The 11,461-nt window shown below is 41.9% G+C and overlaps 2 protein-coding genes across 3 annotated transcripts in view; one reads left to right on the forward strand and one right to left on the reverse strand.

Annotated features, from left to right (window-relative positions):
- MYH11 (myosin, heavy chain 11, smooth muscle) overlaps positions 1-3,084 on the forward strand; it is a 53,047-nt gene extending 49,963 nt beyond the window's left edge. For both annotated transcript variants that reach the window (XM_009876912.1, XM_009876913.1), the window contains one exon: positions 2,379-3,084. In XM_009876912.1, the coding sequence (XP_009875214.1) occupies positions 2,379-2,517 (139 nt within the window). In that variant the 3' untranslated portion in view covers positions 2,518-3,084. The remainder of the gene's footprint in view (positions 1-2,378) is intronic.
- Positions 3,085-6,388: 3,304 nt separating this feature from the next.
- Positions 6,389-11,461, reverse strand: part of NDE1 (nudE neurodevelopment protein 1) — a 10,554-nt gene continuing 5,481 nt past the window's right edge. Inside the window, exons 4-8 of the mRNA XM_009876915.1 lie at positions 11,179-11,315; positions 9,936-10,115; positions 8,769-8,860; positions 7,596-7,732; positions 6,389-6,486 (exon numbers count right to left, since the gene is read on the reverse strand). Coding sequence (XP_009875217.1) covers positions 6,393-6,486; positions 7,596-7,732; positions 8,769-8,860; positions 9,936-10,115; positions 11,179-11,315 — 640 coding nt within the window. The 3' untranslated portion in view covers positions 6,389-6,392. The remainder of the gene's footprint in view (positions 6,487-7,595; positions 7,733-8,768; positions 8,861-9,935; positions 10,116-11,178; positions 11,316-11,461) is intronic.

Here is an 11,461-nt window from a genome sequence, read left to right on the forward strand (position 1 = left end):
TGAGATTTGGGAAGATCTTACTTGCATGTGATTTATCACACTTACACCACACAAGCACAGACAAAAAGAGAAAGTCTTGCCTTGCATTACATAGCGCTCTGTGCCTGTACTGCTTACAAATAACTATGACTTAGGCTTTTTACAGTTATTCTGCAGCCATTACATTGCTTGTCCACTGTTATTAAAACGTACGGCACAGACACAGGAATTAATGTTGACACTGTAACCTAGCACAGCATTATACCTTATCACATTCTCTGGAAACAGGAATATTATCTTCTGTTGCAAAAAAAAAAAATAATCAGAGCTACTGCCTTGTAATATTTGTATATCTTCTATTCTACATACACTGGATTTTGCTATGAATACACAAATATTTAAAGATGTCCTGTCCTTGCGTGTGCCTGCTAGTCAGCATAGTATCTTCAGTCAGACTGCTATCAAGCACTACTCCAGTAGCACTTGCTCAAAGGTAGATTAAACACAGAGATGCTAAGCAAACACTCATGCTAAAGGCTTGTCTCAACTATATGCATTTTTCTAAAGGCACTAAAGCAAATGACCATATGAATATTATCAAACTCATAAATCTGTTTAAGAGGAACAGATATAAACAAAAAGTGTATAGCCAATACCAGCTTAGAGAAGTATTAAGTTTACGCACACTACAACAGTTTATGTCAGTAAGAGGTTAGGGTGTGATAGGAAGTTCACCTCTTTGTACCCAGAACTGTACTGCACAATTGGGTTAGACTCTTGCTGTTACTCCCCATCGGCCCCACGTGCTCGTGCAGCACTTCAGTGAATTACTGCAACATTAAGAGTTATCTTACAAACCATTTGTGAGTAATTGAGTCCAGACAGCAGGAGTCCAAGGGACGAAAGAGCTCTTCCTTTACTGACAAGAATTAGCAAATTTACTGGCCTATCAAGAACCTTCTTGTTAAACAGTAATAACAAATATCTGCTATCATACAATAGTAGACACTGCTGTTAGACTCTGTCAAGCACGTGCCTTGAGTTCAATACATGCTGTAGGCACCAGAACAACTAAGGTTAACTAACAGCAGATCTTAAATGAAATTTTACTATCCAGCTAATTGCTTGCTCACACTAAAGTTTAAGACCAGAACTGTGGAAAAACAGACTACACATCACATTTCCACCTTGGCAACACAGATTCCTGCCTCTGAAATAAGTTACTCCAATCACGTTCCCACCTATTCCCTTGTATGGAAGACTAGACTTTGGACTTAAATAGCTGCTTCAGAAAGGGCAACACCGGCTTAGTCTTTTGCAAGGACAAGACAAGCCTTTAAATATTTATGCATGATTGCTGTACCAAAGAGTACAGACATATTTAACACCAAATTAGTAATTTTGGCACAACATTCAGTGATCATTAATTTATTTTATTGCTTATGTTTGTGGTCTCAAGCCTTTACAAAGGTTTGCTTAATGAGGGGCAAGTGAGAGGCCATGTTACAAAACTTAAGTGTTTTGTAGCACAGCAGCAATGGAGGCCGAGAGGAGACAAACTCATCTTCTGTCTCACTTGCTCACACCTCCCCAAAAAATTAATCAAAAGACCAAAAAGTCCCCACCTTGGGCTGTGACTATGAAATAAATGGGGATGGGAGGGAGATGGGAGAAGAAAAAGGAGTATGATGGGGAAATGCATTTTCTGTAAGCTTTTCTGCAAGACACTTCCGCTGTTAAGTGTCAGCACCCGATGCACAACACAGCTCCAAAGCAGCAAGGACTTCCACTCTCCATTGGAAAGACATTGGAGCTACTGACAACCCAGGCTGGTAGACACATCAAAGCACCGGTGGTGCTCTGACCCGCGTAGCCTTTGCAGAGAGGGTCTGTGGCCTCAGAAACACGTATGGACGCCCGCAGCACTGCTCCAGTCCCAGGTCTCATGGGCCTTCAGCAGGCGGTGCACTTATTCAGACTGCAGGTCAGAAATTCAGCACAATCTCTCTCTCTCTCCTTGCTCTTCCAAGGGACGGGACAGTTCCCTGCTGCTGTGGGTACAAGCAGCCCCCTTTCCCATTCCTTCCAAGCACAACCAGTTGCAGTCCCCATAGGGGAAAACACTGAAATTAAGGGAAGAGGGGGGGTGGGGGGGGAATAAGACTATTTAAAGGACAACTTTAAGCACGCGAACAGGAGTCCCACCAGGGTTCAAAGCAACTGGGAGGTGCAACCTCTCCACAAATTACTCTCATACACTACAGAAGAGAAGGGTTTATTACAGGCCCACTGCACTATAAAACATCAGCCCCACAGGTACCGTTACAAAACTCTCTGCTTACTCGTGAGGCCTGCAAATGACCTAACACCTGATCTTTATTTCTTTTCTCTTACTGCAGGAGGGGTAACGAGCCAGCATCTTTTGCCCCACCCCGCAGATCTGGAGGCAGAAGAATAATTGAGAATGCCACAGAGGGAGGTGATGAAGAAATGGATGCAAGAGATGGAGATTTCAATGGAACAAAAGCCAGTGAATAAACACGCTTAAAAATTGCACTGCAGCGAGGGGAGGGAGGACGATATTTAGCACTGTATAAGTCTACTTTTATTGTCAAGGTCACATACACCCACTCCTCTGACAATGATAAAAGCACAACTGCCTTGTCTCCAATGTATAGATTGACCTTAAAAGTATTCCAAAACTTATTTTACCATGAAGTGTATTTGAAAAGGTGGGGAGTTTTTAACATTCAGAGTAATTCACTTTGAGAATCTTCCAGAAAGTGAGTTCTAGTAGCTCAGATGATTTAAATCCCAGTGAACTATAGTTCACACAGGATTTGTGAGACTGTTGCAGGGGGGAAAAAAAAAAAAAAAAAGAGTATTGGTCAGTTAATCTCTTAAACTTTCATTTTGTCTTGAGTATTCGACTAATATAGGGTTTTTTCCTGGTTACTACACCCCTGATGCACCATTCACAAGGTGGAAGTGCCTTCTTAATCACTTATTGAAAAGTAAAATATCATTTGTTCAAACTAGTTCAACTGTTACAGTTGTATATGCACCATGGATGTGCTTACTCACTAATAAAAGGCTATAAAAACTACTCCATTCTTCTTGTGCACAGGTGTCACTTGAGTGCAATACAGTATGCTCAAAGGGAAGGGGGGTTGCAGTGGCGCTTCTTTAGAACTCATCTTTTAGAAAAGGTCATCTATAATCATGAGAACAGAACCCTGATCTTCTCCTAAGCAACTGCTTTTGAAGGACAAAAAACCCAAACCAAACCACGTACGCTGAGCTGAACATAAAACGACATGAAGTACTTGAGACAGGTTTGATTACCTCATGGACACACAGTGTGAACTGAGGCGCCCCAGGATGTATCCACGGACTGACAGAGATGACACAGAACTTGCAGGAGACTTGCAGTATCTTATGTAGCAGCTAGAAAGCAGGCAGGGCCCTAGAAGTCTCCTTTGAACAACTGAACCCACCCTTCAAGCTTGTATGTGTAGGGATATTTCCAAATAAAGCCTCTAAAGCAGGCTGAAAACAATTAAAAACAGCAGCCCACACTGAATGCAGTGATCCAAGCCAAGCTATTCTACATAAAGAGAGCAGCACACAGTTACATTATTTTTGGAGCAGTCCAATAGAACTACAGCCCACTCCTAGGAACTACCAGGACCTACCACAAATCCATGCAGCTCTACTCTCAAAGAGCAGTTAGCTTTGTGGTCACACTGGGGCAGCAGAGCACCACGCACCGCAAGGCCAGGTGTAAAATTGCTCTAAATCAAGTTCAAGTGCTTACTAGATGTCTTAGACTGCAGCAAGTGAACCTTAAGCAGGGTGACTATAAGGAGAGCAAGTCATGCAAAAAACCATCCACCTTGACAGCTAATGCCATTATCTTCTAAATCACAGCATTTTTCCAGAAGGCACAGAGATCATGAACTGGAGATTTAGACTAGGCACCACTCAGCCAGCAGAATTAGAGCCCATGGAATTCTTTCTGCTCATGAAAGAGCAAAGGAAGAGTTTAAGTAAGAATCCATTCAGAGCAATTAGGACGACAAGCTGCAGAGGAACTATCAGGTAAGCCCTTCTCACTGCTTGCTCGGCCAGGCAGCCCCGCTCTGGAAACATGCTCAAGAGCTGGCTGTTTGGCTGTTGAACATGCAGCTTGTGAGTCTGCATGTCTGGAAGCAAGGAGACCAAGGAAGTCAGACTTTATATAGAAAGGTCTTGAGCACCAATGCTTGGAGCAAAACCAGCAAACTGAGCACGGAGCTTCTAAAAGGAATTAATCTAGAAAATTCACATGCATAATAGTAGAGCTTGGTTCAATAGCTAGGGTACTGCCCAATCACTTGAGAAACTCGGGCTCCAGCCCCTGTTCTGCAAACCTGTGACAAAACAAGGTGTCAAAATTTCTTCAGCAACACCACAGAAAGTACCCTTCGACAGTGGCTGAACTAAAGTTCCTCTCAGAAAATAAAAGTTCCTCTCTGCACCATTACAGGTGACTGTTCTGGACTAAATTATCTTGACAACTCTCAGTAGCATATCCAACCTTAGTTTGTCTGATTATATTTGAAGTCACATTGATATTACATCCATAAAATACAATTTTCCAACTTTGACTTACCTCAGTGCTACATATCCATCTGACTGAGGGCCAACTTGCCCACCAAGTAGGCCAATTCTGGCAAGAAACAGAAAATACACTTGTCTTGACTGATCCCTCCAGGCTACACAGCCCACTGAACCCTAACCCATGTATCAGCACAACTAAGTAGCCCACATGCACCTACTCCTCATGGGTAAGAGATGAGTGTCAAGTTCCCACGTGAGAGAAGACAAAAGTCTTGTTAAAACAGAGTTCAGGATCTTAAGACAAGAGCAATGCCAGTACTAAGCACCATAAATCCCAGAGACATCTTTAGCTATGGCAACATTTATATTCCCTAAAGTAGAAAACCACAAGAAGTAAGAGATGTAGGAAAATCTTTGCATATGATTCAGCAAAACAATGTCTTTCAGCTTCATTGATCAGAAACAGATGAGAAACTGGTAGTAAATATCTGTGCATAAACCACAGTGACAACTTGCAAAATAACTCAAAATGAATCAACAAATAACATTTTAAATAAGCTTTATTCTGCTTCCCAGCTAAGCCAACTTTGTAGATGGCCTGAATAATGGGAACGATCCTATTCCAAAGGAACAAATGTATTAGTGGCTGCTGTCACAGAATTTTCTTTTAAAAAAAACCAACAAACCCATTTACGCATTCTTTTGTTGAGTAAGCTCTCCCCACCCCCTGCAAAAAAAACCCCAAACATAAAAACTGTTTAGTAATGATTATTTTTGCAAGTACAGGTTTCCATAATGTACACTAATACTGTGAGTGAACATACTCCATTTAAAAAAAACAAACAAAAACGCAGTAATAGTCTATGGTGAGACAAAAAAAAATAATTCTCTACTCATATACAATTGGCTAACAAAAAGGACTTTGAGGTTCAAAAAGCATTTCTAAATTAGTAACAGCTGAAAGCATACGTTCTAACAGAAAAAATACAACAAGAAAAAATAAAACACTAATACCCAAGGTGCATTAATAAAGGGAGTTTTGGAAAGCAGTAAAAGCCACTTATTAAAATGTTAGATATAGTAAATTAATCAGGTTTCTTGCTTCCTACAACAGCCAGGCTTTATGGGCCACAATATGAAAAAAAAAGACGTCTATATGCTAAGCTAGTCCAAAGTCTCTAACCTTGCTACTGGCTCTGGGATCTCTCAAGTACTCTAAGCATTACGCATTCCTCACCTTTAACCATGCCCTAGCTCTTATGGCAGATCATCGCTTACAAAACCATCTTACCACTATAGAGGCAGGTTTTTGTGTACCAATACTCCGACTAGCAAACCAGCCAAGGAGCTGAGCAGCTTCCCCGCAGATATACACCTTTCTCCATATAAAGACTGCAGCACACAACACCCATGACAGTCAGCACAACCAGAATTTAAGCCATGGTGCTGTATTAACACCAAAAGCCCAAGTCTGGGGAGCTGCAAGGAAATACTGTCTCTGTTGTAGGCACAAGGGACAATGGCTTTAACTGGCAGTATCAAAAGAAACTCCTTTCGAGGAGCTCTCTAGAGCAACTGATGTAGGAAGCAATTTTAAGTCCTGCATTGCTGGGCAGCGTTGCTTTATCAGCCTGTCCATCAAACTCAGCCGAGAGGTCACACTGGACAAGGCCACAGGAGGCCATTGCCAGTTGCAGATCCTTGTTCCGTTCTCACCTACCCTGAGACTGCTGCCAGATTGCTTATTGATAGTCTCTTTAAAACTAAAGTTTTTATTTCTCTTGTTTCCTTTCCAAAGCCAGCCAGGCTTTTCACAGCAGCATCTTGACAACACTTTGTGAGGGATGGCTCATTGGTCCCTGAATATTTGAAGGTCGTGTTCCAAACTCCAGGCGTTTGACTAACCTGCAAATACAAAATAGAAGTTAGTGCGCTTCTTGCTCAGCATTACCATATTCAGAGTAACTGGTCACTCCCGGAGCACACAGCTTGAAAAATCAAGAGATGAAAGAATGTCACTCTGAGCATTAAGTGAGCCCGTTACTTAACTGGGCTGAGTTTCCACTGTAACACAGGGCTCCATTTCCCTCTGAGTAGTAAGAAGCTATCTTTTACAGGCATTGGAATTTCAGTTCCAGCATTACAGGAGTAGATGTATAAGCAGCCGCACGAATATGTAAATGCATAGCCCTTGAGGCTTCCTTGTAGGTTTCTCCCCAGGCTGGGATAACAAGTACAATGTGGAGCACTCCTTCCACACAACAACTTCGGGCACTGGGTAACAGGACAAACCAGTATTCCCAGCACAAGGGTCTAGCTGAACAATTAAGTCTGGAACAAACTGTGCTATAGGCACTAATTTACAGAGAATGTGCAGTACAGGATTGGCTGGGTTTAAGCAGACACTGAACTGAAATTTGTAATAACCTTGCTGATTTTTCTTCATTTGTTTAAAAAAAAAACAACAAAACAAAACAAAAAGAAACCACAGTACAAGCAATCAGACAAATTTGTAAGTTGAGTCAGGTAGCATCCTGTCAGCTTCTCCTTGGAAACACATCTCAGCAACTCTAAAGCATTCTGATTGCATGAATCCACTACCCGCCTTTTTTCCAGTTCTCCCATAAGTGAGAATCTTCACCATGATACGGGAAGTCCCCACATGCCATAATGTTCCTGAGACATCACTTGTAGAAGAGCACAAAGCATAAAATAAATTGAGCCAATGAGCAAGATCTCCTCTGTTTTACTTTGTCCCATTTAAACTCTGTTTCGAATTTTTTGTTTTCAAAACTCGATTCCAGTTAATCTTCCAATTTCAGCAGCTAGTAATTTCAGATTTTGAACTGATCTGAAACATTCAAATTGTAATCCTGAATAACTAGATATGGTATCTTTTGAAAACAACTCTATCTCTACCCAAACAAATATTTAATACTAAACAAAACAGTACTAGTCACTAAGTTCTAACACTAACAGTTCTCACTAAGACACAACAGCAGAGCAGCACTCACCCTGTATCACTCAGAGGCTGGTGAGGAGTCAGGCGTGTTTCAAGGACATCTCTGTTCATGTACATGGACACCGTGGTTCTGTTTGGAGACTGGTCATACACAAAGTTTCGGCAAGATGCAAGTTTGGACTCCAAAGCCTAATGTAAACACAGAGGAGTTTAAGTGCCAGCTACCACCCTTTTTCTCAAGACAGCATCACAGCACATCAAAACAGCATTAAGATTGTTTAGTTTGGGATTGTTTCTGTTGTTCTTTCTTTTAGAAAGAGTTGTCTAGTAGAGGAAGCTGATAGACCTAAGTACCACGTGGATTCTGAATTTTTGAAGGAATGAAGCCCATCATCTCTCTAAAGCTGAATCTCTGGTTCTGTAGAGGAAGTTAAAGAGTTGATGCTGTTCACCAGCAGGAACACAAAATCTTTAGCTTCCTCAGGGCGACTTTTGACATCTTTCTCACGGGCATCACTTTATAGACTACTACATGTTCATTTGAACTATCTGCTCCCCTAGACACACAGCAGATTGTATGTACTAAGTGGTACACTTGAGGGAACTGAGCCACAGATACCCAATTCTCCACTGCACGCTCCTAATCCTAGGTCACTCCACCTTTGTTGCCATGTTACTCTTCAGCTGTATCAGTTCTGCCAAAAAGTCACAAATGCTTGTGCCAACATGGCACTGGGCATAAGGGAGAAAACACAAAGTCATAGGATAACTTTTCCAGCATTAGCATCACCTTAAATGTCAAACTCCAGCTTAAGATGACAATAGGCTTTGCTCAAGACTACTGGACTCTTAACACAAACTTCATGAGAACACCTCTGAACAGCAAGCCTGCTTTCTTTTCTGCCTCTCATGGGAGCAGATCCTTCCTGAACTGACTCGCGTCAATATATTCTTTCCACACACGCACTTTCAGAAATTTGTAGAGGAAGATCTTATCCTCATGTGGATAAGACCTCAGAAAAGCAGAGCAGGGCTCATCTTTATTTGGGGGTTGGTCAGAAGTGTATAAAGCCAAGACCAAATTTCAAGGCCACACTTAGCTAACCTGGAGGCAGGACACTCTAACTCTTTCGAGTCTCCCCTGAGCAGTAACACCAGGAGTGCTGGCTGCAGTTTCAGAGAGCTCTTCCTTTCCAAGGGCATTGGCTAGCACGTAATCACTCACCCCCACTTTCCGCAGCAAGTCTCCCACGATATTAAGTGCAGATATTCTTGCAGCAGGCGTGAGAGGGGTTGCACTGTAACTGTCCTCAAGACCTGCAGGGCAGGTTAAAGAAGGATAGAGTACTCATATTTAAAAAAAAAAAAAAAAAGCTTTGACATTGTAAATCAGAAAATGGCCTGACATACAGAGCAGAGGAAACCAATATCCTCAACTTTTTGTGTCTCACTGCCAGATCTTTCATATCCATTAGGAATATGAAGCACTGTCATGCTGAGGCAGCTCAAGTTACACTGTTCAAGCTAAACTCTCTAGACATGCTGTGGTTTGGATTTCTAGAAGCCTGTTCTGCCAGCCTACTCTGCATCTCTGTTGCTGCAGTGGGACTAGAGGGATGTGTCCTCAGAGAGGACCATCACCTCTCATTTTGCTATAAATCTCTCTTTTATAGAAACATTAATTCCTCCACATAAAACACATAATTTTAGGTTAAGCATACTGAAGCTCACAGTCAAACTTTTTTAGGGCTCAGAACTCTTATAACAAACCATCAGAATGCAACAGTACAACTCCCCATGTTTCTGCATACACATGTACACAGTTACACAAATTTCTGGCTTTTTAAGTAAGATGATAGAAGAATTATTATTAGAAGTTTGAACTATTGAAACAACCAGCACTCACAAAAAATAAGTAACTGATACTACTGACTTGAAAGCAGAGATCTAGTAATTTAGTACAGACAGCAAGCATGACTTGTCAATGTCCTGCTGTTCCTGAGTAAAAAGAAAGCCTCTGCTAAAAAGCACCTAGCCTCAGAAAAGGCAATGCAAGAAATATGTGACATTTAAGGTCACACTGAAGTTACTAAAAATCATCCCCCTAAGCTAGCCCAACATCTCTGGGACAGTTGGGAACTAACAGTACAGTCCCAACAGTTCAGTTTGTCCCTCAAAATCATTATTACCAGACAGTTCATGTCAAATGGAAATGAACAGCCTATGAATAAACACCCAGAATCCCAGTCTATGAATATTAGTGACTGGATTTAAGTGTATTTATCTGATACACCCAACTCTACTCCTTCCTTCTCATTCCTCCTTTAGTCAGAAAGTATAGTAAAAGCAAGAGCATCAAATAGTATATCTGCGCTGGTTCCTCGTCAGTCACCTCTCCTAAACGTCGCATGGGTGGGTATGCTGATGTTGGGTGCTCGATGCAGGGAGGGAGTTGAAGGCACGGATAAGGACGCTTGAACCGCAGTGTCTGTTCTTTCTGTTTCCACGGTAGCTCGCATCGGTGTTTTCGGTTTGTCCTGTTTCTGCTGCACTGCAAGCTCCTGTCGTAGATCTATTAAAGAAGTAACACAAAGCAAGCCTTTCAAGTACTTGTCCACCAAGACAAAAATGCATTAGAATATTTTACTCAAAACATTGTTCCCTGTGTGGAGGCAAAGTAAAGGCGCTTATCTATCTAAAGATTACTCCAGGCATATGTTCAAAATCTGGACAATCACTAAAGGCTTTTCTAGGATTGTGGCTCAAGATGTTTCTGTAGTATTAGTTCAGTTGCTATTAACCGGCTTTAATTTTCATACTCTTTCACAAGGCTCCCTTTGAGGCAGGGAATTAACTCCTTTCCAAATGTTACAAGCTGGTAAGCAGAGGCACATCAAGACTGAGGCGAGGCAATTTGGCACACTTCGGCTACATTCAAGCTACTTGTAAGGTTGAGATCCTACCTGTGGTACCCCTTTTCTACCCTAGTTTCCAAATGAAGGAAACCTGAGCTGAGGCCAGGTGGAAGTCACACCATTACCTAGACAAGGGATAGAGCACTTATGCCCCACAGCCTGGCTGTAGCTTATGGAAACCACTCAAGGGCACAGAATCTGAGCAGTTCTGAAAACAGAAGGCTCCATTGTCTCTCTTCTCAACCAGCCTTTCTGATAGATACCAAGAAACTTGCACTAGGCTATCCAAAGGTAACTAGAATTTGGTCACAGCCTTCCTGCTTTACTGCCCAATCACTGTTCCATTGACTCCACTTCTGACAGTCAGAAAACAATGAGGTTAATGATTTTAAAGCTGACCTTCATGGATTATATGAAGCCAGACCAGCATACGCACAGGCTGGACTGGCTTTTCTTAACCTTCTAAGGCCCTGAAGCATCACCACAGATTAAGAGAAGGCTGGAACAGACTTTTGCATCTGTGAGCTGCTCTGGAACAAGGTCAGGAGTTCAAGGAGTGGGAAGGAACAGTCCTGAAGCCTCCTCATTTGAATCTACATTTCAGATAGCAGATTTAAAAGATGTAAACTTAAAAGCCAAGCTCCAATTTATGTGGAGAGGACTGAACAGCTACAAACCAGGAGGGGAGAAAGGGAAAGATACAAGTAATTTCTGTCTAACCTCTAGCTTCATCTTTCAGGCGCTGAACAGACTCCCGAAGGTTTTCTTTCTCATCCAGCTCACTCTCCAGAAAAGCATTTCTCTCAATAGCTTGGTTTAAACGCTGCTCAAAATCCTCCAGAGACATTATAGTGGCTCTGAAAAAAGAGTGCACAAGGTGTCACTATCAGATCCCTCAAGCAGATAGAGGAACTCAGTCTCTCACAAGAAAAGGCTTGCATTTTTGTTTGGTTTGCTTTCTTTTATTGTTATTCTTTATTTCAGCTTGTAAGATAGGAAAGAG

The sequence above is a fragment of the Apaloderma vittatum genome, unplaced genomic scaffold, assembly GCF_000703405.1.
Source record: "Apaloderma vittatum isolate BGI_N311 unplaced genomic scaffold, ASM70340v1 scaffold25339, whole genome shotgun sequence".
Classification (NCBI taxonomy): domain Eukaryota; kingdom Metazoa; phylum Chordata; class Aves; order Trogoniformes; family Trogonidae; genus Apaloderma; species Apaloderma vittatum.